Here is a 25760-nt window from a genome sequence, read left to right on the forward strand (position 1 = left end):
CTGAGTATTCATTCCATTAGTGCTGCCTATTTCTCCCTCTGTCCCAGTTAGCTGTGTCCATCCAGTGCCTGGACACATGGACTGCTGTACCTGCTGCCACTGCCCATGGTGGGTGTCAGCAGGACATTGGGAATGCCAAGGAGGCAGCGAGGAAATCAAACAGACAAAGGGATTTAGAACTCAGTGCAAGGGTTATCAAAGTCACTGGGAACCACCCCACAGCCTTTGCAAAGACCCCTTCCCCATAACCACTCTGAGCCACTGCAACAGGCATTACTTAATAACTTTCAGCAGAAAAACAGGAGAAATTTTCTTTGAAATTTTCTTTGAAAGTATGTGCCAATCTCCCAAATACTATTTCCAGCAAAAAGGCCACTTAACAGCTGCTACCACTGCAGACAGAAGAGAAAAGTGAAGTGTTCCTCACCTCTCAACGCCACAGTGCAATGAGTGCTGGTAAGTGGCTCTGAAATATGGGCTCTGGGTTGCTCCAGTTGCATTTTGATAAACTTTGAACTGATGTTGTAAGCAGTTCCAGACAGGGATAGCTTAGACATTGTTGCAAGTTACCCACAAGAAAGTGGTAGAGTTTATTTTAAAAGGTTGCTGCAAGCAGCAGTTTAGTAAGGAGAACTTAACTAGAAGGCTTCAGTGTTTTTAATGCAGCCTCTCCAGCCAGGTCCTGTAAGGACTGGAACTGTATGGGAAGATGTTGCCTCTTCCAAAGAACCATAGGATCCTTCAGCTTGGAAAAGACCTCTAAGATCCTTGAGTCCAACTGTTACCCCAGCAGCACTGTGGTCACCAGTAAACCTAGTCCCTCAGTGTCACATCTGCACACCTTCTACATCCTTCCAGGGATGGTGACTCCACCACTGCCCTGTGCAACCTGTTCCGACAACTTTCAGTGAAGAATTTTTTCCTATAGAAGGCACAGGTTGCTTCTTTTTAACAACTATTCCTCTTCATGGTAAAGTCCGCAGTTTTATCTGGCTGTGAAGAGGCAGAGGAGCAGAAAAGGAAGTAGAAGTAAGGTCAAACAGAAAGAGACATATTTGCTGCCATCATAGCAAGCAGGTTGGGTTTTTTTCCTTTCTTGAAGATTCAATACACATAAGTCAGGAAAATCAAACTTATAGTTCCCCCAGTAGCCATAACTCTGTTCCTGGCAGAGAAGGAGCAAGACATAAATATAACCTCATACCCAGTAGCACGTGTGACATATGTGCAAGCAGGTGAGTTATGGGTGCTGCGGGAACCGTGATTTTGAATGTCTTGACTTCAGAGTTTGAATCCTCAAGTCCAGTGTTTTGGAGAGTTGAGTTCTTTCCCTTTTCCTCCTCATGGTTATAAAATGTATTACAGCCCTTGCTTTACGTTGTTCCGGCATGGCAATTTGGATCCTGCAAGTTGCTGAGAACTTTGTTTTTCATTAGAATCACAGAAACATAGAATGGTTTGGGTTGGAATGGACCTTAAAGCTCCTCTAGTTCCAACCCCCCTACCATGGGCAGGGACACCTTCCACTAGACCAGGTTGCTCCAAGCTTCATCATCTTACTGGGAAAGGTAATAAGAGGAGAACGAAATCCAGGGAAGAGGCGGTTCTGTGGTTGGAAATTTTGCAGACCCATGGTATATAAGTGGTAATGCTGACCATGCCACGGGTGTATATGTGTGAAGGCAAACACGAACCTAAATGCCTCAATCATTTCTTTCACTGTTGTTCAGATTGCCAGAGGTTCTCCTGTGGATAGGTACATATATTCTGATTGTAGAGGTAAATCCCAAGCTGATACTGCATCTAAGGAGACATCTGTGTTTCCCTAGGAGGCCAAAGCCTTTTTGAGTGTTCTTATGTTTCCAGGACTGCTTCAAACATCTTCCTCCCGCAAATTCACTTGGCTAGCATCAAGTGGGGGTTACAGAACTTTGTGTTAATGTGTGTTTTGAAAAAAAATTTCCACTGAAGCTGAGAGGACTTTAGTAGAATTCACCCCCAAGCGGGCCCGTGTTTCAGATCCACACGTGTAAGTTCACTGAGCAGAGATAGGTTCAGATAAGCTCTTAAAGGCTCTGTAGATTTGCAAGCAGAGTTTGTAAACTTGAGCTTGTGCCATATCACCATGTTAAAAATACATCCAAACAGGCAGGTCATCCTCTATATAATCCTGTCCGGCTGCAAATCTTCACTCCAGGAATATTTAACCTTTCCAGGCTTACTGGAGACTTATGTAAGAAGGAATAATGTGGCATAAATATGCTCCATCTGACTTTTTCTTGCAACATTTTGTGCAAATTTAACATGCACGTCAGGTGTCAGGGTAGCTGTTGGAAATCTGTAACGCTGACAGTATTTGGTAATAAAATAATAATCGCTGCGTGTATCTCTGATGGAAAGAGATTCACATCCTTTTGAATCCCTAATTGTGTGCCACACTACATTAGAGACAGATAGTTCATTGTCTCCACCTTTCAGAGATGGGAAATTCAGAGCAACACGCAAGACGTTCCAGAAATAAGCTGGTTTAATGAAGCAGCAAATTAGACCCTTCTATCTCTTTATTTAACATGTAGTCCCTTGAATTTATCAGAGTTCATTATGCAGGTACAAAATGGAAAAGAAGCTGCAAAATTCATTTGTGATTAGAGCTAATGATTTTGAAAATGGCTTTTTATATTTTCCTAGATAACAGCTAATATTTATTATTCAATTTATGTCACGTCTGCTCTAATGAAATGATATTCCCTGCTTTCCCTTGTTTCTGTTGTTTATGGCTTGGATTTTGTGAAAGGAAGAATCATAAAGATGCTATATGTTTCTTGCCAACTGCAGTGCCTTTGACATGGCTTCTGATAGCTTACTCCTGTGACTCATGTCAGAAGAATGGTTTTAAAATTTCCTTCCCAATTTATTCCTTCTATACCATTTGACAGATAATGAACCCAAGTAAATACACTGAAGATTTTTTTCTCCCCATAATTTCAATTTCAGACGTGGAGTGAATAATGGACTCAAGGCTGTAAAGTTAAAGGAAGAAAAAAAAACATTTAAACAGCAAAATAAAAACATTCAGAGTTCCTGCCTCTTTCCAAGCTCTGCTCCTCATCCTGCTCCTGGCAGGTGAGTGGGGGGAAACTGAGGGAGGTTTACATCCACCCTGCTGCACATCCCAGCACATCCCTGAGGGCACTCATCCTGCTCAGGGCTGAAATGAGGGGATTGGGGGATGGCAACATAAATTTTGCTGTTATTCATCAAATCTTACCACATGCTGGGGTACAGGAGCCAGTGCTGGGCACTCAGCTGCACCTGAAGGTGGAATGGGGACCTCTTGTGAAACCCTTCTGGGCGCAAAGAGCTTTAACAGTTCTCCTGATTTTGCCAGCTTTTTCTTTGGTACTATCACAGCTTCCTGAAGGAGAGTTTGTTTTGTGGTATGAGCTTGATAAAGTGCTTTCAAAATGCTTCATAATATTTAGAGTTAAGATGTGGGTTGGAGCTAGATGAATCTTTAAGGTCCCTTCCAAACCAAGCCTTTCTGTGATTCTAAGAAACGTAATGTCAGCCTGATAGTTCACTTACCCGTGCAACAGCAGGGAAATGCTTTGTTTAATATTTGCAAATGTTATTAATAGGTAATGATCCTTATTCCTGAATACCAGACATGGAATCACCATTTCTGACGTAGGATGTTAAGCGAGCTGCTTGTGTTACTTTTGGGAAGGATCTCCTGAATCATTGTTTATATTGACTGTTACTTTGCTCTGCTCTTTCTTTCCAGCCTCCCTCTTGTTGCAGCGTTTCTTCTCTTTCTTCTTCATGTGGTGAAATCCAAGTATGAATGGGAGAAGTTCATTCGTAATGTGGCCAGCCCTGTGGTGCCAAGACAAGAAAGTTTGTGGTTATTATTTCCTCCTATGGGGAGTTTGTGGATGACCATCTGAGCTTTGAGAGAAACAGTTTCTTTGGCAGACCACATGCAATCTCTAGGCAACTGAGCCCAAAATGTCCCCAAGGTAATGCTGTTAGACCAGCAGTGCCCTGGGTCAGACAGCCGCTCCATCCCTGAGAGAGAAGGGATTACAGCATTTATTCCACAGGATCTTCCTTGTCTGGGTTTCTGATGAACTCAGAGATCTTGTGCTTTTTTGCTTCTAATTCTCTTTGCCCACAGGACTCACGGGGTTCCCATACCTGATGTGACCAAGTGACCTTGCTTGTAAGTTTGTTAAATACATGACCAGGAATTAGCTGCAGCAATATCCCCACAGAGCTCAAGCACTGAAAGAAAAAACTCATTATTCAATACCTTATTTCATGCTTTGGAAACAGCAGCAACAACCTTAGCACTTCCTACTTTTACAGCCTTGCGGTTTCCATGATTCTTTTCAACTCATAATGAGATTTAGTGTTGGGGAGAGATGGTTGTGCCAGAAAAACCAAGGTGGGATGGTTTTGCTCAAAAAAACCTATTGAAGTTTGTAGGAAAGCTCAATTTCAGTGTGGAAGAACAAAGCTAACGCCACCTTTGTGAACGTCTTTGGCGTTGTCTCCCGACTCCTGCTACGTCAGGAATATGTTTGTGGAAAGTCTGCGAGGTCTCACTGAGCGAACTTGTCAGAGATTCGCTCCATGCCAAAAGAAACATCGTCCCATGGATGCTGGGTCAGCGAATGGATTAGGTCAGGCTGGAGATGTCGGGATCACGCAGCGATGCTCCATCCCTGCGTCACTGGGCAGCAGCTTGTCGCTGCTGCCAACAAGCTGACAAAGAGGAGAGGCTTCTTTCAGCGTGATCAGTATCATATTGCAAAGTGAAAAGGAAAAAAAACCCTCTGTGGCTGAGCACCTCCTGCAGTAGATTGAATCTGAAGGCAGGAGTGCAGTAAAAGTATGTTTTCTGCTAATAAACTGAGCAGAAGTGACAGGGAAGTCAGTGCAACACGGAACATGCATCTTACTTTTTGCCATTTTCCTGATGATCTTGTCTTACCCAGGGCGTTTTGCAGACAAGTGCAGTTATCTCTTATTCTTGGTAAGGATGCAACGGGAAAAACAAACACTTGAAGGGTCAGGATGCTGTAAAGCTGTACTAACTCACAGATTTTGCAGCTATGCAGAACTATAAGAGTAATAAATCTACTAATTCATCATACAGCAATATTAAAATTACCTATTTCAGATTTTTGTATAAATTTTTTTAATATCCAGAGGGCTGAAAATGTGGATAAATTTCTCGAAGTTATGACTAAATACCACATCAGGAAGGGGCAGTATGTGGTTTGAGGTGCAGAGATGTGCATGTACCACACCCAGTGTGCAGCATCCCACAGCCCAGCCCCTGCTCCTGCCTGTATGTGACCCAGTCCCAAAGGAGCAGCTCTTCCTGCTGCAGTCCTGCAGAAGGACCAGCACCCTCAATACCTGATCTCTGCTACTTGTCCAGCTGGACCACCTCACTTGCTACCCTCAGTGGAGAGGCACTAGCCATGGGGATGGAGACCATGGAGTGGAAGAATACGGCAGCAGAAGCAGTGGTTCAATGCTCTCCCTTTAATTTAGCTGCTTTGACCACAATTAAAACACCACAAGGGCCAAAGTGGGAGCACACAAATATCTCGGGATTGCTCACTCCTGGTGCTGAGCCATGGAGTGGTGTGTAGGCTCAGGATGGCTGCTGTCCCTCCTCCTGCCTCAGCAAGCCGAGCTCTGGTCAGGATTTCAGAGCCCCTGGCTATCTCATTAGCCCTGGAGCCAGCCCTGCTCCAGGCTGGAGCTGGCCAGGCTGTGCTGAGCACGAGCACCTTCACATCACGCAAGGGCCAGCCTGTGCAGCCTCACAGGAGCCACCATCACAGCTCAGCCATGCGCCCTAAAATGATTAATTTCCATATCAACAAGGCCCTGATGAATACACTCAGGGCTCTAATCTTAATGAATCGCAAAAAATATTATGCCCTTTGGAAAGGCAAATACAACCCCGGTGATTATGAGCTGCTTTAGTTTCTGCCTTGATGTCCAGCTCTGCCTTTTGGGTTTGCTGTCTCTATACTCAAGTTTTGTGAGCACACCTTTGCCTTTGGATCATCACGGAGCTCTGACACTGAGGTCATCCCCGTGCCTGGAGCACCAGCGTGTGTCTGGAGTGTAGGAGCAGATGCTGGAGGTACAAAGCAGAGATGGTAATTACTCACTTCCTAATCGAGCATCTGACCCAAACTCTGTGCTGCCGTGAGAGTAAACCCAAAGTGAAGGAATACCGGAGCCAGGGAATAAGCCCCACTTCCTTTGGAGGTGTGGGTGGGCAGCGGCCTGCCAGGGAAGCTGGACCAGCCTGGGGGACCCAGGGTGTTGAGCAAAGAGCTGTGGTGTGGCCAGGCATGCAAAGGGCTGGAGCAGCTGCGGGGGTGGCCCCGCTCTCCCTGCGGGACCTCCATGGCATAGCCCAGCCTTTGAAGCTGCAGCAGTCAGGGTTGATGCTGGGGAAAAGAACTGAGGATTTGGTTTGTTCTTTTTCAAAGGCTTTATTCCTCTGACAGCTGAGCGGGAGTCAAACCCGACTGTTCGTTGAATCCAGCCCTTTTATTTTTCCCTCTTTAAGTTCTGAGTTTGCACTTTACATACAGTCATGGCAGACTTAAGCTTGACTGTCAGAATAAAAGCCTTTTCTTTTCATATTGCTTTCTCTCCACAGTTCAAAACACCTCCAACCCAAGTGATGTCAGCTTCAAAGGCTTCCCCGCACTGCACCCAGGGCTTTCTCCTGCTGCAGCCTATTTTGGGGTCTCTTGATGGCCTGGGGATCTGAGGGCAATCTGTGGGGCTCCAGCTGTTTAAATGAGAGCTGTCAGGATGCAGCAGAGAGTGAGGTGGTAGATACCAGCCAGGTTCAGTAACTCCCAGTGTGTTGGGACCTGCAGTGGGGATGCCAAGGTGAAGGGAGCTGTGTTTCTTATGCAGGGGGATCTCTCTGTCCCACCACTCAGACAGTCAGGAAGAATTTGTCCTTGTACAGAAAAACCTCAAGAGCTTCTCCAGCTAATGTTGGATTAGAGGAAGAAGCATAAACAACCATAGCCCTTCCCAGGCCAAAGGAAAGCCACAGGTCCCAGGAGATGAGGAGTTAATTCCTGGATGCTGCTGGTTGAACTCAAGTTAGGATTTGTCTGTGGCAAAGTTTGCTCTTTCATCTACATTCTGGGCAGCTTTTCTGGTAGAGGAAGTTGTTTAAGATGCCGATAAAGATGATAATGTACAGAGGGATTTCTTTAAGTTCCTGATTTATTGAAACCACACACTTTCCTTTATTTTCCCCTCAGTTTGTGTTTAATATTAAGCAACCGGGACTATTCAGTTGGAGAAAACTACATGCATGGTTGAATATTGCTCCATTTCACCTTATTTTCAACAGAATATCCTGTTTATGCTGCTAAGAAAAAGTAAGATCCATGTCCATGAAAATTGTACCTGCTTTTTTAAAAACCCATGCAGATTTCTGGCCATGTCACCCCAAGCTGTAACCAGGAAGTGCAGAACAAGGAGCAAACACAGGGGAGTTTCAGCTAATAGTGTTCATTCCCAGAGGAGACGGAAACAGCAGGAAAAGGTCAGCATAGACTAACAGTAATGTGTTTTTTTTTCCAATGGAAGATACACTCCTCTCTCTTTTCTCCCAGGCAATTAGTGTAATGACAGAAACTAGCCATTTAGCAGACTTCTAACTGAGCACTATCAGCACCGGCTATGAGAGCTAAGGCACTTGACTTTACACCAGTCAGACACAAAGCACTTGATGCTTAAAATGTCATCTCAGACAAGATGATGAAATGAGCTGGAACCATGCCAGCTCTATTAACCTTGGCAGGATGAGGCACGTAAGGACACCCTGATGGCAGATGTGAAAGGGATCTGAACAGGATAAACAGAAAAGGTTTTATTGGGGGATTTAAATATGGAAGCAATCCACTGAGAATTGATTTGTTCGTGTTCCTTACTGTGCTAGGTGATGCAAAATTAAAGGATGGCTGGTTACATCACTCGCTGGAATTTAGGGTAAACTGAAGGAAATATTTCATCATCTGGAGTGCAATTGCTCTGTCTTGCTGCAGGAAGTTGAGAAACTGGGTTTAGAAAGAGCTGGATTTAGAAAGAGCTGGAGCAGTACCTGCCTGTTCCGCTCTTGATGCTTCCAACAGGTCTGCATACAGTCAGATGTTCATGCAACCACACATTGTGGGACCTCGAGCAGATGGCTCAATGCTTCTCAGAAAAGGGACTCCTGAACCTCCAGCACTGCAGGATAATCCTGGCTGGGCAATGACTCTCATAATAAAGCCTATTTCTTATTTATTCATGGAGATCCTACATGGAGTGATGAAGGGAGGAGCCACTTTATGAAATGGTGTTGTTCCCCAGAGACCAAGTAATGGAACTGAGCTTATGCAGCCGTGTTTAACTGTTTTCTCACTGCTTCATGCTCCTGTCATGGCACTGAAGTGTATTGGTCACTGAGGAATTCCTAAATTAGATGTGCCATGATTGGAATTAATAGCAATGTTAAAGAAACAGCGCTCTGGAAAATAGGAATTACAGTTCTTGGTAAGCAGCAGCCTGTTGGTTAAACCCCCTAAGCCCATGGATGTTGGCTGCAGGTCGTCTTCAGACTCAGAAGATTTTGCAGGAGGCTCTAGCTAAAGAACATGAGTGTTTTGAACATTTGGGATTATTTTTGTATTTTCAAAAAACAGTGGAGTACTGGGAAGGGATTTGCTATATAGTACTTGAAAATTCAGCCTTTAGAAGGAGAGACTGGAGACTCTTCCCAGGCAAAAAGCCAGCCCCTCTCTGGAGGCAAAACCTCACTTATGCTGATGATCCTATACACGTGTGAAAACTTGGTTTTGCGAGTCTAGTTGCTTGCAGTGTTTCCAGCAGCGTTTCATCAGCTGGTATTACCCCAGCACAGGGTTAAAATGGATCACTCGAGCTTCAGTGTATTGTCAAGGCAATAAGAAACAATGGTACGGTCTTATTCAGCCATTCCCCACAACTGCGTTGTCCTCGGGCAAAGCTGTTTTGGTGACACCCTGGTCAGAGGAGGGAGGCAACAGGAGATATTGGCTCTGGGGGGAATGGAAAATATCACTGCCACGTGTCCTTGAGCTGGCCATGCTGTTTTGGTGTAACTGGTAGAATGGGAAAATGCCCCTTGGGAACCTGGGCAGCAAAAGAAGTGGTGCAGGTCCATGGGGACATTGGCTAATGGGGCAGGCCTGTGGTGGGGAAAGATGAGCCCACCTGGGTGTGCATGGTCCAAAAAACCTGCTATGACCCAAAATCACCCAGGAAACGGAATTAAGACAATACCATCACCCACTAAAGTGGTTTTGAGACAGCAGAGCTGCTGTTGGGCTGCATGGTCGAGCATGGACAACCTCTGTCACATCTTTCATCTGTCACACTTTAACCACACTCCTTTTGCTGCTTCCTTTCCCTCAGCTTTGTGCCATCCTCATCCTCCTGTGCCTCCATTCCTCCCCATCTGTGGTCTGGCAACTTCTGCCCAGATAATGAGCTGTTGGGAGAATGAGACGCATCTTCCCAGCACTGGGCTGGCGGCTGAGGCAGGCAGTCAGCACCAGCCCACACTGCTGGGGGTTTGATTTGTTTGATCTTTGCCATAAAAGGAACCAACTTGAATTCCCAGAATAATTAGCTGCCCTTTGCACTAGTGGCTCTTGAAAAGCGAGCTGGCAGAAGAACAGAGTGGAAAGTAGGAGGATGAGGTGGATAATTTGTCCTTTGTAGCAGGTCATTTTCAGGAGATGACGCTGTAGGTCACGATCTTCCCTTGAAAGCCAGGGCTTTCCTGCTGCCTCCTGCCCTGACCTGGGGCTTGTGCACCTCTCATCAGACCCAGCCAAGACACAGTTAAAGGCTTTCAGGGCTGTAGTCCTAGGCAGTGCCCTCAGTTGCATGTTCAGGACGTACCCTCTTGTCAGTTGTTTGTCAGCTGTATCCAGCTAAAAGATAAACCCAAGGTGCTGACTTCTGATGCTGAAAACTTCATTATATTTCCTGAGAATAGCCCAAATAGATCTCTAAGTTCCACATTAGCACTTTATTCTCTGCATCCTAAGAGAAAGCCCCAAACCACGCCACTACCAAGCCGGGGGTGGGGTTCTTTCTCTTGTCAAGCCAAAGTTAATTTTTAATGAGGGCATGTGAACTTAAGCACTTGCCAGTTATCACCCCAGCTCTTGTTATACCCCAATCACAGCTGAAGGAAGTCAGGAGAATGTAATTTACTAAGTGCTTTGGGATTCTTAGAAATATAAGTCGCTAGAGAGACATTACAATTTTCTAAGTTCATCCTTAAGGGAGTAGTAAGTGAAGTTTCCGTGTTGGAGGTGACTCTGGTGAGGGAAAGCATTTTGCAGCCATCCCCACAGGGTTGTTAATGCACGCTTTTTGCTAACATGCCGTTTCACTGGAATTTTCACCCTTCTGAGCAATCTTGCATATGGATGAAAAGAAGAAAAAGGAACTCAGTGGTACTCGGGGCCCTGGAGGCACCTCAGATGGGCTCTGCTGGGAATACCCGCCTTCCCACGGCAGTGACAGATGAAGCAGCGCAAAGTACAGGGATGAGAGGAAAGAGTCAGAAACGAGAAAAATGGGAGAGAAATTAAAATTTAAAAAACCTCACAGGGGGCCTGAAAGCCAAGGCAGATGGGTAAGTGGGTGAAATCCTCATGTAAGTGTCCTCCCTGTTTCTGCCTTGGATGTTCAGAGCATCAGGGAAGGCTGGAGAGCCATCAAGCTGCCAATCCCACATCAGCACATCCAGTGGGATGGACAGAGATGTGGTCCCAGCTGCCTCTGCTTCCCTCCCTGCAGATGACACCCCACACCCTGCCACAGAGAAGACACCTACCATACCCCAAATGAACAGGGGAACAGCTACAGCTAACACAGGCCTTGGGAGGACAGTGGGACAGAACAGAGGTGCAGAACAAGGGATTTTAGTAGAGAAATTCTGTCAATTTGCAGAACAACTGACTGTTTTTTCTAGGCATTGCCTCTTTGGATAATTCTTTCCAGACCTAATATGCTAATAGGGGCACAACCTGTCCTGTATCCTCTCGCTGGCCACCACCACATTCCAGCCAAGGACTGGAAAAGCAAAGAAACAAAACCAAAACAGAAACTAAACTGTGTGTTAAGGGGAAAAGAACCCTGCTCCCTGCAGGCAATCTCAGGAAGCCATGTGGCACCAGTACAGTAAATAAAAACTGAACACGTGTCCTCTTCTTGGTCCCCTTGGAGACAGTGGCAAGCCAGGGATTAGCAGCATTCATAGTGCTCCTACTGGTTTCCATGATGAGGGACACAGAGGAGACTTGTGTGGTGCCTGGGGAACTGGGGGAGGCAGAACTGGAAGGGACCACAGGGACCCATGAGGGCCCTGGAAGGGAAGGAAGGTGGGCTGCTTTGTTTATTAAATATGAGCCTACAAAACCTGCTTTGGCTTTGGTCTCACCAGATCCCATCGAGGCATAGGATAAATTGCTTGTCCGTGGTGGGAGCAGACCTACAACGATGCCCTCCTGAATAACTCCTCTCTTGTGTTTGGTAGATTTCTATGGCCATGGAAGCCTTCCCATCTCCTTCCCCCATGGCCCAGTAAAAATTTTTCAGTGAAAAATGACCTCACTCTGTATGTTAGATGTGTGGAGAGAGACCCTGGCTCCACCAGACAGTCCCCTGACCACAGCTCACAGCTACTGACCCATTTTGGTGAGCAGGGCAAAGCTGTTTCCCACCAAAAGCAATCAGCAGGAAGAAAAAATTCTGAAAGAATGTTTCCCCAAAGTCCAGCTAACTGCCCAAACCAATTCTCTATCTTCTTGGCAGGAACTCTACATTTTTTAAAAGACATATCTGAAAATTACAGAAAGGCATTGAGTCTCTGCCCATCACATAAATCCACAGCTCCTTCTGAATCATTCAGAACTGTGCTGCCCTGGACTTTACCAACGCAGTCACACATCTGCACCAAAGTCTAAATAAAATCTGTGTGCAAATCAAAGGAGTAAATTTCATGAGTAACTAGAAATCGTTAGTTTTTGTGGTATGTTTGCAGCTTTTTCTTATTCTAGCACTGTTTCCTGAGCAGACTCTGTAATATTCCACTTCAATCCCTCTAAGCTGCCGGGAGAGCATGTACTTCGCAATCAAAGTGATTCATGCAATTACATGAGCCAGTGCAGAGTAAGGGAGTGAGAATCCCTAATCTAGAACATTAGCACTTATCTGTTAAATGCTCTTTTTTAGCGTACTGCAGAACCATAATCTCATTCCTTATGTAAGGTTCTTCAGGGACTACTGTGACAACAGCAGTGCTGAAAAGCAGCGTAATGAGGCACCAGGAGCACTGGGAACAGATCGCTGCAACAGCAGGTCATTACAACAATTTCTTGTCTGACCCCAAAAATAACATCACTTGTGGATGCTTTTTTATTGCTGAAGTTCTTTGTCAATCTGTTTCATTTTTATTAGTGCATTCACGGGGCTGTTTCTCTTCGTACACTGATTATTGACTTGGTCTGCAATATATAACTAAGAATAGAAGTGTGGCTATTCCCAGGGGATGACAAGACTCCTGAAATCATGCCATAAACTTTACAAAGTTTGTTGATCTCTTGGAAAGAGCTTGGAGATGAGCTACCAGAACCACTTGTTGGCGACGAAAATGTTGCTGTGTAGTGAAACAGGTATTGTGGAATTTGTTTCCAGCTTATTACACATGGAAGGTGAAAATTCCTGGTATTAGAGGGCTTAATATCATGTGCTGGTCCAGATCAGTGAAATCCAAACAGAAAATGAGGTTTTAAGAGTTGGAGTAGTTTGCTGAGGGAAGTTGTCTTCATTGTTGTAAGTCAGCACTTGGTATCTCTTGAGATATGTGCTAGTTTAAAACAAAACTTATCTCTCTACATTTGGGATTCACTAATGAAATTTATGTCTCGATTTGGTAAGAATTCAGACAACAGCGCCTCTTCTAATCCCAAAATCAGCATTTGTGTTTAGACTTTTTAAAACTTAGTTTATTTGACGTCAGAAGAGGCCAGTCATGAGCATGAGGTGTGTGGATGCTGCTGCTCTCCTCACCTGCATCCCATCCTGGGGCAGAAATGCGCTGAGCTCTCAGACAACGCTACAAGTTCCCGCAAGCAGCAGCCCCATGGACATCTCCAAAGGCAATTCTGCGTGTGAGAATTGCGTCTCACAGCCTGAACTGCCTCTCATGTTCTCCACATTACGCAAACCACTGTTCATGTGATCCAGCATCACACCGGGGGTGCCCAGACTTGCTAAGCCACTCACACCTCGGATCCCAGTTGGCTTTTACAGTCTCAGTGAGAGCTGCAGGTATGAAGCCTCCATTTCTCTGCCAGGCTGCTGCTGGTAACCTGAGAAGGCACTGGCCAGCTCCAGCCACATCAGAGAGGGAGGCAGGAAACTTAGAAGTCATTTACAAAAATATTTGCAACTCAAAAAACATAAATAGTGGTTGCATAAATGCTGGGGACACAAATTAATGTCAGCAGAAATGGTCTCTTCTGCCTCATGTACAGTCCGTAAGAGAGAGAGAGCAAACGACTGAGAAGGGTCTTGGCTGGCTGGCTGTGAAGCCTCCACTTCACCAAACATTAATTATTGACCTAAAGCAGAAATGTTGAGTGAAAGAAGGACTGCATCCCAGTTCAGAGTACAGCTTAGAAATTTATTCTTGAATTACTTGTGTGTTAGAGTTATTTCAGGCACTACAGGCAACTGATTTGAGGTCTTTCATACCTTGGGAGAACATCACATCTAGACTATACATTTTTATATATATCTTACATAAATAAATACATTCTTCCTCCATGAGTCAGCAAACTTTCCCCATTTTGCTGAATCAAGACCATTGTTGGATATACAGTGTGAAAGATTAAACAAATTAGATACTGTCGTTATTCAGAGAGTTTTTAGGGCAAAAAGATAATTCTCCTGTCTCACATTACATGCTTTTTCTCATTTCTTTTATGAGAAAATTATCTTTTTAGATAGAGGATGTATTCACATTCTCAGTCTTCAAAATTCTGTAAACTCTGTAGTGCTTTATCACTTGAACAGGCCAAAAAATTATTTTAATGCCTACTCCTAGATAGTGTTCAGTAGAATTGAGGCTTTAAGAAGAACCAGAGAGACCCACCAACTGCACTGAAAGCTAAAAACAGGTATTTCACTCCAGATTCTTAAAGCAGCTCGGGGCTTTTGTATAATCATTGTCATACTGTGTCAAGTCTAAAATATTGTGATTAATTCAGGGTGATAATTCTGATATTAGAATTTTTATGGTGGAAGATGTTTACTGGATTTGTGAAGGCAATCTGAAAATGGGACTTTTGGAGTTCCCTCTTGGGAAAAAGCCAAACCCTTCCCAAGCACAGCCAGAGCTGGAGCTCCACTGCAGCTTTGCCCACAGGTGGCTACACTGGATCCTCCTGCTGGGTGCTCCCATATGGAAGGAAAAAGGTTCTTCTGGGGTAGATTCCTTTATACCAGGGCAGTATCAGGGGTGTCAGTGGACAAGTATTTGTGTGGAGGATTGGGGACGGTACACTGTGCTTATTGTGATAAAGCAAAAGAGGCTGGAGAGTTGTTTCTGCCCTGTGCTGACCCCAGGTGCCCTACGGGGTGCTCTTGGTCCTGTACCAGCAAAGACTGAAAGGATACAGAGAGAAATGTCACATGTTTCAGAATGAATTTATTCAGTAAAAACCCAACTACGCAAAAACCCTTTTAAACGAAGAAAAGTAATATGAAGCTACTCTTCAAAGTGGATCGAAGAAATAAAAGAACTTCTGAAACTGTGGTGCATTCACGAGATGGGCAATGTGAAGATTTACATTTAAGACGTTGTAGATTTTTACTGCTTTTGCAGTAAACCAATTGTAATGACACTGGAATTCAGAAAGCCCTCTCCTCAACTTTCACCTTTTGTTTAAGAACAGGAATGATATAATCGTAATTGATTAATATTTCATTACAATTTTGTAATCACGCAAAGGCCATATAGAAGTGCAAGGTCTCTTCTGATAGCAAACCAGTTTTAGCACAAGTTGGTAGTAAGACTGTACACATTAGGGTGGCTTCTATTAAGTCTATAGCATCCCCATTGTAATGTATAATGCTGCCCTTCCAGGCTCAGGACTGACAACTTTTCACAAATGATACTTTTTATGTCAAATGGTTTTTACAAGAAATGACTGAGTCGACACAAACCTGCACAAAATTCTTCTCTTCCCCCTTATTATTTCTCCTCAATTTTACAGTGTTTTTAGAAGATCAGGAGGTTTAGAACTGAAAGTGATGATTTGTTTTTAAAAGTTCTGGGCACCTGGAGATTGTGCAAATAATCATTCCTGGCTTCCATTTATTTTTAATTTCTAGGATACAAATAAAATTTAAGCTAATCCCTTCACCTGATTTAAACTGCCGATGCTTCAGGCAGCAACATGAGTTTACAACAGCTAAGGATACATCCCAGTTATTTTTAATCCTCTCACATCAAAATTGGCTTATCCCAATTTGCTTTTAAAGCATCCTCGGAGTAAGGCTCTATTTACTCAGCCCATATTTGTCTTGGGAGCACTTGTACGAAATAACCGTAAGCACCCAAAAAGGCCACGTTTGTAATGAAAACACCTCCAGACAGACTGACCCCCCGAGGGGAGGCCACTAAGCAATCGATTCGACAGCTCCTGACCGGGACTGAACCGAGCGGGAGAGCGCGAGACACTCGGTGTGTTACTGCTCCCCTGCAGCTGCGCTCAGACTCGCCTCAGTCAATGAGGGAGACTGGCTGAGGCCTCAGGGAAATGTGGGCTCTGCAAAGGCTCAGCCTTCCCAGTTGGAGCAAAAATATAAATTGAAAAATCTGTGGGGGAAAGGGACCTACGTGTGAGAGCTGGACACGCTGGAGGAGGGGAGCAGCGCAAAGGGCCCAGAGAGATGGAAGTGGGAACAGAGAGGCAGGAAAAGGGACAAAAAGGGAGTTAGGAGGGAGAAGAAAGGGAAAGAGAAGCATAAAGAGTTGGAAAAGTAAGGAAAACAGAGAAGGAAAACAGTGAGAGAAGCAGGGAAGGAAACACTGCTTATGTTTTAGTGATTGAACTGGGCTCTGATGCTCTTCACAGGGGACGGAGGTGCCCAAAGGTACCACCGTTAGTGGTTACATCTTGGTTTGTGCTAAATTTCAGTGGTGTGCATGTAGAAACAGGAGCTCACTGAGACCATGAGACCATTAGTGCTGGAAGGAGCCAGCGGTGTACTGGGTCTGAAATGGGGCTCCCTGCTCCCGGTGCTCCTTCTTCTCACCATCTTCCCATGGATCTTTGGTGGGAGCCAGCCCTGCTGAAGAAGAGAGCTGTTTTCCTCTTGTGCCCCTGGGTGCCGTGGGAGCCTGGAGGGCTCAGGCCGGGGCAGGAACTGCCTGTGGCAAGGAGGGGAGAACCACAGGAGAACATGAATTCAAAGGGGTTCTGGGCTTCCAGCAGGAACAGGGATTGGTCCAATTTTTACTGGGACTGTGGGGCATGTTTGCTTTGATGTTGCTCTGCCCCAGATAAAATGAGGCGTAGCCTCTGTGTCCCCCCACAGCCATGTCCACAGCTCTGCCATCTGTCAGCAGAGGTTGGATTGGGAGCTGCAGGTGGTGTCTGTTCCAGGGGCGACATCAGACCTGGGTCTGCTGCAGGCCAGGGAGCTTGAGACACACGAGCAGAGGGGACATGGGCACCAGTACAAGCTGGCTCCAGTGGCTGTGGGCTACCACTGCCCCACTGTGGGATGTGCTCTGACCTGCTCTGGATTACCTCCTCCTTCAGCAGGATCTCCTGTGGATCTGCTGTGTGCTGTCCTCGACTTGCTGCGGATTGTCCCCATCATGCTGCTGGGTGTCCTCGAGACCTGCTGTGGGGTGTTCCTTCCCCCCCAGCCCTGCTATGAGATGACCGCACGCCGGCCCTGGGACGTTCCCCCAGACGTGCTGTGGGATATTTCCCGCGAAGCCCAGGCCGCCCAGACCCGACGCAGGACGTCCCCATCAGGCTGTGGGATGTTCCTTCAGCCAGCCCCGGGCTGCCCCCATCCCTGCGCGCCGCCCCCGCCCCTCGGCCCGCGGCCGCGCACCTGGGCGCGGTGTGTGCGCACGGCGCCCGCGGCCGCGACGCTGCCGGGCGGGGGTGACTCAGCCCCGGCTTTATAACGCCGGGGCGGCCGCCGAGCCCGGCTCCGCTGCGCCGCACCGCGCCCGCGGGGAGCGCCGGGCCGCGGCACCGCACCATGCGGAGCCTGCGCGGAGCCCCGCCGGCGCTGCCCCTGCCGCTGCCGCTGCCGGTGCTGCTGCTGCTGCTGCTGCTGCTGGCCGCGGGGCACGGCGCCGTCATCACCGGGGTGAGCGCCGCCGCTCGGCACCGACGGCACCGACGGGAGCCGGCACCGGGCGGGCTGGGGCTGGCCGGGGCTGCGGGGGCGGGAGGGCTCCGCCGCGGCAGCGGGGACGGGAGCCGGGGTTTGTTCGCGGGGAGTGATAGCGGGACTGGGGAGAGCCTTCCGGGATAAGACATGCCAGGAGAGAGGGGAGTGCTCTGCCGTGCGGGATGCCCGGGGCTGGTCTCTCTCTGGGTGAGCGCTGCCGAGACTCGGGGTCTGTCCGCAATCGGTGATGCCAGGACGGAGCGGTCTCGAGTGCGGTGACGGATGGCCGGAGCTGGGATAAGTGATAACGAGGACGTGGGAGGGAAAGCCAGGTGATGAGAGATGACAGGGCTTGGGGGTCCGTCTGGGATAAGTGATATCGGGACGTGGCATCTCTCCAGGGGTGAGGGATGCTCGAGGCTGCGGGTCTCTCCTGATTAAGTGGTATCGGAGCCTGGGGGTCTCTCTGCGGAGAGTAATGTCAGGATGTGTCAGTGTCTGCGGTGAGCAATGCCAGGGTCTCTGAGGTGCGGGGATGCCGCAACGTGGGGTCTGTTCCTTTGGGGTGAGGGACGTCTGGACTCGGAGAGGTTGTCTCCAGGCTGGTCCGGGAGTGTGCAGATATTCCTGCTGCTTTTCCAGGGCTGGAGCTGTCTGCTGTCTCCTCTCTCCCCCATGCAGCCCCAGCTGTCCCCAAACCTGCTCTGGGATGGTCTGGCTCAGGGCACTGCGCTGCCCACTGTGCACCCCAAGTTCCTCCAGCCCCTCTGTGTATAGGGCAGGATTACAACCCTCATAAAATGCTGCTTTCCTTCTTCTTTCTTTGGCTATGACTGTGCTGCTTTCCCCCCTCAATAGCCACCCCTTGCAAATAAGTCTCTGTTGTCATTGTTTTTAAACTCAAGATTTACTCTGGTTGTGAAAATACTTTTTTCCTAAAGACGTTATTCAACCCAAAGCGTTGCATCACTCTAAAGTAAAATCATTTTTTAAAGTGTTTGCTTTGGATTAATAACCCAGTGCTTGCATTCCTTTGAGAGCTTACATGTCTTTTGTAACCATCAGAAGTTGCACTCACAGCAGCAGATTTCTCTGTGGCTGTCCAGGCTCCCTGTCCAGATCCCTAAAGTCCATGAAACAGCTCATGGGCATTTTTCTGGAAGTCAGATCAGTTCCCAGGACTGATTATTTTTTTTAGAGCAGAGAATGTGAAGGAATTTTTTAGTATTTGAGGATTTCAAGTTTCTTTTAAGTAGAAACATTCCTAGCAATGGAGGAGAAGTTTATCTGTTATTAGAGTTGTGGCTACACCTTTAAAGCATAATTAATCCATTAAATAAAGTAGTTATGAGGCACTGAATAATAGATCAAGGACAAAGCAGATTCAAAAAGTAAAAATAGATTAGAACTAGAAAATGTTACTTTATTAACTATTGCAGAGCATTTCTGCTTAAATCACTTTGATGCATTTTTGGCTTTTGTTGAATGGGCAAATCTCAGATGAGAGCTGACGTAGGTGTTCCCCAACCTCTGAGCCTGCAAGATGTTTTTCCTTTGCAATTTAAGGACTTTTTAAAAACTTTCCTCACTTCAGTGGTGGTTCCTGTGCTGACACCAGTTGCCTTTGCAGCTGGCATTTCACCTGGGACATATTCTTGGGCTGATTTTCCAGAAACCGTGTTTAAATGAGGTGCTCATGTGGTGTTCGGAGATTAGGAGTAGCAGCAGGAATCACACATTGCAGATGAGCAGGCTGGAGCGCTTGGGTTGAATATTTTCAATACTCGTCACCCATTTTTTGAAAGGGAGCCTTAAAAGTTCTGCCAGAGGTAAATATGTGCGTGTGAGTTTTAGAAAGAAATTGTTCAGCCTGAACATAGAGACCCTTGCTTGGTAGAACATACTCGGGCGTGTTTTTCAACTGAGTGGCACTTCACCGCAGGACCAGTCCCACAGAGATGGATGGGGTTTGAGATATATAACTGAGGAAAAAAAGGGAGTCAGGAGCTGACAGGTGAGAAACAGCAGAGCCTGTGACTCCAGTTGAGCAGTGGGCACTGGTGTGCTGGGGGCAGCCAAAATCACTGGACCTGCATTTTTATTTGTGACCAGGGCAAAATAAGATCATTAGAGTGCTTTTTTTTTAGAGAGAGGTCAGAAAGTGAACGTTATCTGCCTGGCAGGCAGGAGTCGTGGTTTTATGGCCGTATTAGTCTTAGAAGCAAATGCTCTGTGTTTGGGCTTACCTGCAGCACAGAGCTCTGTGTTTAGGAGTTGTTTGATTCACACACACGATTTAATAGTGATCCTAACGCAACAGCTTCTTCCTAAATTACTGGCTGATCTTTAAACATGTATTTTGATCTGGCTTCTGCTGGTCAGTGGAGTATTTACCCAGTGAGTACAGTCTAGTTATTTATCATGTAAATCCCAAGGTGAGATCAGTGAGTTTTCCCTCAAGAGCATGTTTACTCTGATATGCGTCTTCCCCAGAGCTGTTATCATAATTTACGTACTCTTTATGAGTTTCCCATTTACGTAGCTGACCAGTTACTTCGGTCTCTCACTGCTGCTGTCAGACACCAAGAGCAGTGAGTTAATCAAGCTTACATTTGGGGTGTAAGCAGAACCTTTAACTGATGGCATTCCTCACTGGAGAAAGGAGACTGGGTTTTGCATTAAATCCATATAAGCTTTTGATTAAAAATTAACTGAAAGATGTGCAGTAACTTGTTTTCAAACCCTAATATGTCAATTGCTCTTCATGGTTTGTGGGTTTTAAAACATACCCACTGGTTTGCATTTTGGTTTTTGCTTATCTAAGCTGTATTGGGTAAGTGGCTAAAATATTTTTTGCCTCCCTTGAAGGGGAATGCTACCACAGCAGCAATTTTTTGGATGTGGACACTTACGCAAAGCTTTTCTTAAGACCTCTTCTAGCTACATGTAATTCTAGATAATAACCACAGAATCCAGATTTAAACTCTTATTTTAGCTACTTCCACTTGGACTTCTCTAACCAAACTATTGCGCAGTTTTGCAAAGGCACTCACAACCATGATACTGTCATGTGAAATTAGAAGGAATAGTTACTTAAAAGTCATTAAATTAATGGATGATTTCCTATCTTAGCTCCTCCATAAGACTGGTTAGGTGACTCTTTTTGGGACTCTTTTTGGTGACAAGTTTAGTGCGGTTGCTCCTTGCTCCTGCCTGAGCTCACTCAGGCACCGATCTGGGAGCTGGGAAAGCAAGTGGCACGTGCCATGGTCTATCAGTGCTCAGAAGTTGGGACTATAAATCACTGACAGTCCTGGGTTTGGCCCCGAGCAGCTCTGTGTGTGGTCCTGGCTTTAAACAACCCGCTCTCAACTCCGAAATGTGCCAGCAGCCTCCACGTTCCAATCCATGGGAGACACAAGTATTGCAAATCAGCCTTAAATCTTATTATCCAGCCTTAATGAGCCATGATAACTTATGGGGTGCCAGAGGCAGCTTCTGAGCACCTGATCTGTCCTATTTCTGGACTACATTTATTATTCATTTAATTTGCTTAATGCTGTGTTGAACTCCAGGCCTGCGACCGAGACCAGCAGTGCGGAGGCGGGATGTGCTGTGCCATCAGCCTCTGGATCCGCAGCCTGAGGATGTGCACCCCGATGGGAAACCTGGGAGACGAGTGCCATCCCTTGAGTCACAGAGTGAGTATGTCACCGGGGGGGCTGTGGGGCTGCAGCAGGAATGTCCTGAGCTGTACGTCACATGGCATAAAAACTACAACGTGGTGGAAAGGCAGGGAAACTCCCCATTCCTTACAATATCCAGACACTTGTATCTGTATGGGAACAGCGATGAAGGTACCTACGTAAGGGAGCACATTACTGTCAGAATTATGTTGAAGAGAATCAGAGGATGAAAGCACTTGAAAGCACTACACGCTTCCCAGATTGTTTTCTTATTAGTTTGTTGTAGCTGCTTTGTTTCGTTACGTGATCCAAAACAGTGTTAGCAGTTCCCCAGCCCAGCCTTGCCAATCCTTGCTCGGGTGCTCAGGAACACAGCAAGTGCCACCGACCCCAGTGCCAGTGGACAAGATCCTGTCACAAGCATAAAAACATCACCAGCTAGTGCTGGGACACTTGGTGCACTGAGAAGGTGTTGACACACACTTGGAGTTAACTCCCCACAGGCTCTCTTTGTTTCTATTCTACCTATTAATTTCAAATATCCATGTATGTATACATAAATACACACACACATATCTAACACCAGTTACATACTAGTACATTTTTAGGTGATACACAGTATTATTAATACAATTATTTTAACAAGTACATTTCTTTAAGGCTATATAATTATGTATTTTATATGCAGTCTGAAAAAAGCTGCTTATTTAAAACACAAAAGACTGAATGGGATGGTACCAGGGAGCTTGAGAACCTGGTGGTCTTCAGAGCCATCCTCAGGGAAGAGCACAGCCCAAAGAGTCATCGCAAGTGAAAGATACAAGGCAATAAATTCAGATCATAAACGTGCAGCTAGTTTGCTGCCTCTCTCACTGTTTCTTCCAAGGCCTGGCTTCTCAGCTCAGTATCGACAGTTTATTCTCTCCGTTTTAGGAAGTTTAAGGCTCTATTTTATTGCAGTTAAATTTTTAAAACTTCTGCTGTGATATTGGGGACCAAATTGACATTTTTACTATGTAATGTAGCAGGTTTTTCTTGTAAGGGCTTTTTCCATTACCACGGATTAGGATAAGAGAAATTGTCTTCTAGAGGGTTTTATGAACTTATTGTTATTGGGCAATAATTTAAACTGTCTGATATATTTCAAGCTGATTGCTTGCATAATTACAATCAGAGAAGATGCCTGTCCACCCCAAACTTAGTCACTGATGTTTATAAGCTTTATGAGGTTAATTTTAGATTTTTGATTTCTCACCCCACTGCTCTTCCTGGGAAACACAAAGCAAATTGATTTACTGTAGAACGTGGAATGAGGTTATTTTAAGGTTGCTCAATGGTTCCTCTCAAGTAAATACTTGTGTAGGGAGCAGCTGGGTGCCCTGATCACCAAAACCTTTCATTTACCTGCAGGACAGGTCAAAAGCAGGCACCACAAACGGCCATGGCACCGCAGGGACCTCCAGAGGAGCCTGGAAATTCCTGGAGAAGATGGTTGGCACTTGGGGTTCTGCTTTCTAGTTTGTTCTCAACAACTAGATGGTGATGGACTGATGCCGTTAGCAGGTCCGGCTGGAATTTCGAGGCAGGGTCTGAGGCAGGGCCCGGCAGGGTTTGCAGGCAGGGCCAGGCAGGTGAGCTTTGGCAGCGTGGGAGTCCTGCTGAAAGGAACATTTCCTTGCAGCAAGTGGAATGTTTTGAATAAATCACCTGAGCTGTTGTAAGGCTGAGAGCTCAGGGTTTGGGGTTTGCTGCAGTGCTGTGTGTGGGCACCCAAAGGAGCGATTCCCACGTGGAGTCCCCAGCACCTGTGGTTGGTGCCTCTCTGCTCACACCGGAGCAGAGGGGCTGTGGTGGGTGGCATGGGGAACCCCACTGCATCCCTTGCACTGGGGCTGCTCTTCAGACAGTGCTGGGCAGGAGGCTGGTGCTGGCCCAGGGCACTGCAGGTGATGTGAGCCCTCTGCCCACCCCCTGCCCCCGACGGGCTGTCACTGGAGTCAGGCTGGTGCTTGGCACCATGCGCGGGGAACTGTGCAGGACTTCCTCAAAGACAAAATTTGTACACTGACACAAGAAAATCTTGAAATATTAAAATTTTAGGCTCCAACCACACAGAAATCTGGAAGTGAGGGAATTAGGGCTGGCTGCCTGGCTGGTAGCAGTGGCTTTGTACCTCTGTGCCTCCTTTGCTGCATCCAGGGAATCCTCAGTGTGTGCTGCCAGCTGGCAGCACCAGAGCTCCCAGACATTTCCCACTGGGCTGTCCTGCTTGGCTCCTGTAAGAAACAGAGCTTGTGACCAAGTTGTTGAAGAGTGTCAGTGCATGTGCACGTCATGGCACAATTAAATTTGTCTAATGTACTCCATATGTACTCCCTGCAGCACAATGTGGCTGGAGGAGGGTGGGATGAAATAAGAAACCTCTGCCCCGTGGTGAAAAGGATCCTGCTCAAAGGGAGGTCAGGCAAGGTGACCTCCAGAAGTCCCTTCCAGCCTGATTACCACGGGATCCCAAGGTTCCCAGGTCCTGCTCTGTGCCATGTGACAAGGCACGACTCAGGATATGCAGAAAGCCCTGCACAGTGGCTGTTAACGTGGTGTTAAAGGCCAGTGCAGTTTCACAACAAACTCCTTTATGAAACAGGAGTAAATGGAGAACATGTGTCACAGATGCAGATTTACACAGCAACAGGACTGTTAACATCCTGCTCTTAACCGTGGCTTGACCAGGGTGTACAACAGGGCTGGCTTTGCCATCTGCTCTGTGCTGCAGCTCGTGGGGATCTCTGGCTGTGGAGAGAGGGAATTAGGCAGCATTCCCCATAGCCCCACTATTCCTCCCATCCCATCCCCCCAGCCACCAGTGCTGTGGTTCTCCCTGTCGCTGACGTCCTTGCTTTGTCCCCAGGTCCCCTTCTCCGGGCGGCGGATGCACCACACCTGCCCGTGCCTCCCGGGCCTGGCCTGCGTGAGGACTTCTCCCAGCAGGTTCAAATGTTTACCGGACTTCAGAAAAGAAGACATCTTTTTTTAGCAGGAGCTGTTCTGCGCCAGAAAGAGCCACTCGGTATTTTCGTTCTCTCGTTATTGTGACAAAAAAGGGCCAGCCAGGGGAAGCCCTTCACCACATTTTCCTGCCTCACCAACATCAGCTGGAGATGAGACACTGCTGTTGTGGCCAAGGTTTTCAGGAGGGACTCGCATTGGAGGATGCTTTCATTTTGGGGTAGCAAAATGACATCTGCTAGAGCAAAACTCTTTCTGAGGGCAGGGTCTTGACCATTCCTGAATCATTTTGTAGTCTTCATGGGCCAGTTTAACCCCAGAATGAAAAAATCCAAGTTTATTGCCAGTTTTGGAAAAATCTGGACACATTTTTACACTTTGGAATACCTGAATTGAACTGAGAGTTGGATAACTGCGTAGTGTGAAGAACATGACAATTGCCAAAAGAACTGTATTTACATTGCATTTCATATCATTATTAATATAATTTTATTTGTAAGTTAGGCGCACATCTAGGGTAAAGGTTTAACCAATAGATGTAGTTTTTACACTTTTAAAAAGTGGCAGGTGGAACCAAAGCATTTCAACATTCAAGAGCATTAAAAGATTTTGTTATTTTAGTATTCTAAGATGAGAAGTTGTTACTTGAATTGGTGTAAAACTACCTGATCATCTCAAACTATGTATTAAGATGTAGTTTATATTAAAGAAAATGAGGTTTATTGTAATGGGCTGCCTGACTTCTTGTATATGTATCAAATTTGCTGTGTAAAAATTCTGTATCAGAATAATGGCAGTGTATGATTTGACTTATTTTAATCTTATAACATCATTTTGTCACTGTGGTTTTTCGTTTTTATTCAGTGTAATCTGTTATCCCACACTTGATTTCACCCAAGCTAGCAGAGCTCCTTGTGGATAGCTTAGCAAAAGATTATGTGCCTCTGGCTGCTTCTTGGGAAATTTGGAGTTTACAAGGCATGAACTCCTCAATCAAGCTGCAGTCTCAGAATTTGGAGGAATCTTGGTGTAAATAATACGAGAGGTTTTTCTTGGCTCATGCCTCAAAGGATCAACTTTAGCCCAGCAAACATAAGATTTGTGGGTTTTCTATGAAATACTGTGTGACTTCATATTTACTTGCCAGTCCCCAGAGCTGGAATTCCAATAGTTTGTGTGAGATTCACACGTTTCTTGCTCTCAGACATGCAAACATATGCTGGAACTGGAAAAGTGAAGGCATTCATCTTTCAACAATCAGTGCTTTGCTACTGGTGGAGATGGGTAGGTTGGAGAACTGAGCACGCTGTATCAAGGCCAGACCTGTGTTACTTAGAGGAGAAACATCCCTGTGAGTTACCAGGTACCTTCTACTGGGCCCCACAACCTTCCTCGGGAGACAGAAAAGAATAACTGGTTCGGTTATTGCCAGATCCTCATGGATCCTGTACATATTAGGAAAATAAAAGTCTTGAGAGAGACTGCATCCTCCTGGCTCAAGACAGCCCATCCCCGGGGTACCCTCTCCAATGCCTC

The 25760-nt window shown here is 46.2% G+C and overlaps 1 protein-coding gene across 1 annotated transcript; it reads left to right on the plus strand.

Annotated features, from left to right (window-relative positions):
* Positions 1-17397: 17397 nt before the first annotated feature.
* PROK2 (prokineticin 2) lies at positions 17398-25069 on the plus strand. The gene is made up of 3 exons (XM_032121346.1): positions 17398-17508; positions 21108-21233; positions 24127-25069. Exons 1-3 carry the CDS (start codon positions 17398-17400, stop codon positions 24250-24252), a joined length of 363 nt encoding a protein of 120 aa, XP_031977237.1. The 3' UTR covers positions 24253-25069.
* Positions 25070-25760: the final 691 nt, after the last annotated feature.

The sequence above is a fragment of the Corvus moneduloides genome, chromosome 11, assembly GCF_009650955.1.
Source record: "Corvus moneduloides isolate bCorMon1 chromosome 11, bCorMon1.pri, whole genome shotgun sequence".
Classification (NCBI taxonomy): Eukaryota; Metazoa; Chordata; class Aves; order Passeriformes; family Corvidae; genus Corvus; species Corvus moneduloides.

Coding starts and splice junctions, on each gene's coding strand:
- PROK2 (XM_032121346.1), top strand. CDS start 17,398: ATGCGGAGCCTGCGCGGAGCCCCGCCGGCGCTGCCCCTGCCGCTGCCG. Junction 17,509..21,107: donor ACGGCGCCGTCATCACCGGG/GTGAGCGCCGCC, acceptor GTTGAACTCCAG/GCCTGCGACCGAGACCAGCA. Junction 21,234..24,126: donor GCCATCCCTTGAGTCACAGA/GTGAGTATGTCA, acceptor CTTTGTCCCCAG/GTCCCCTTCTCCGGGCGGCG.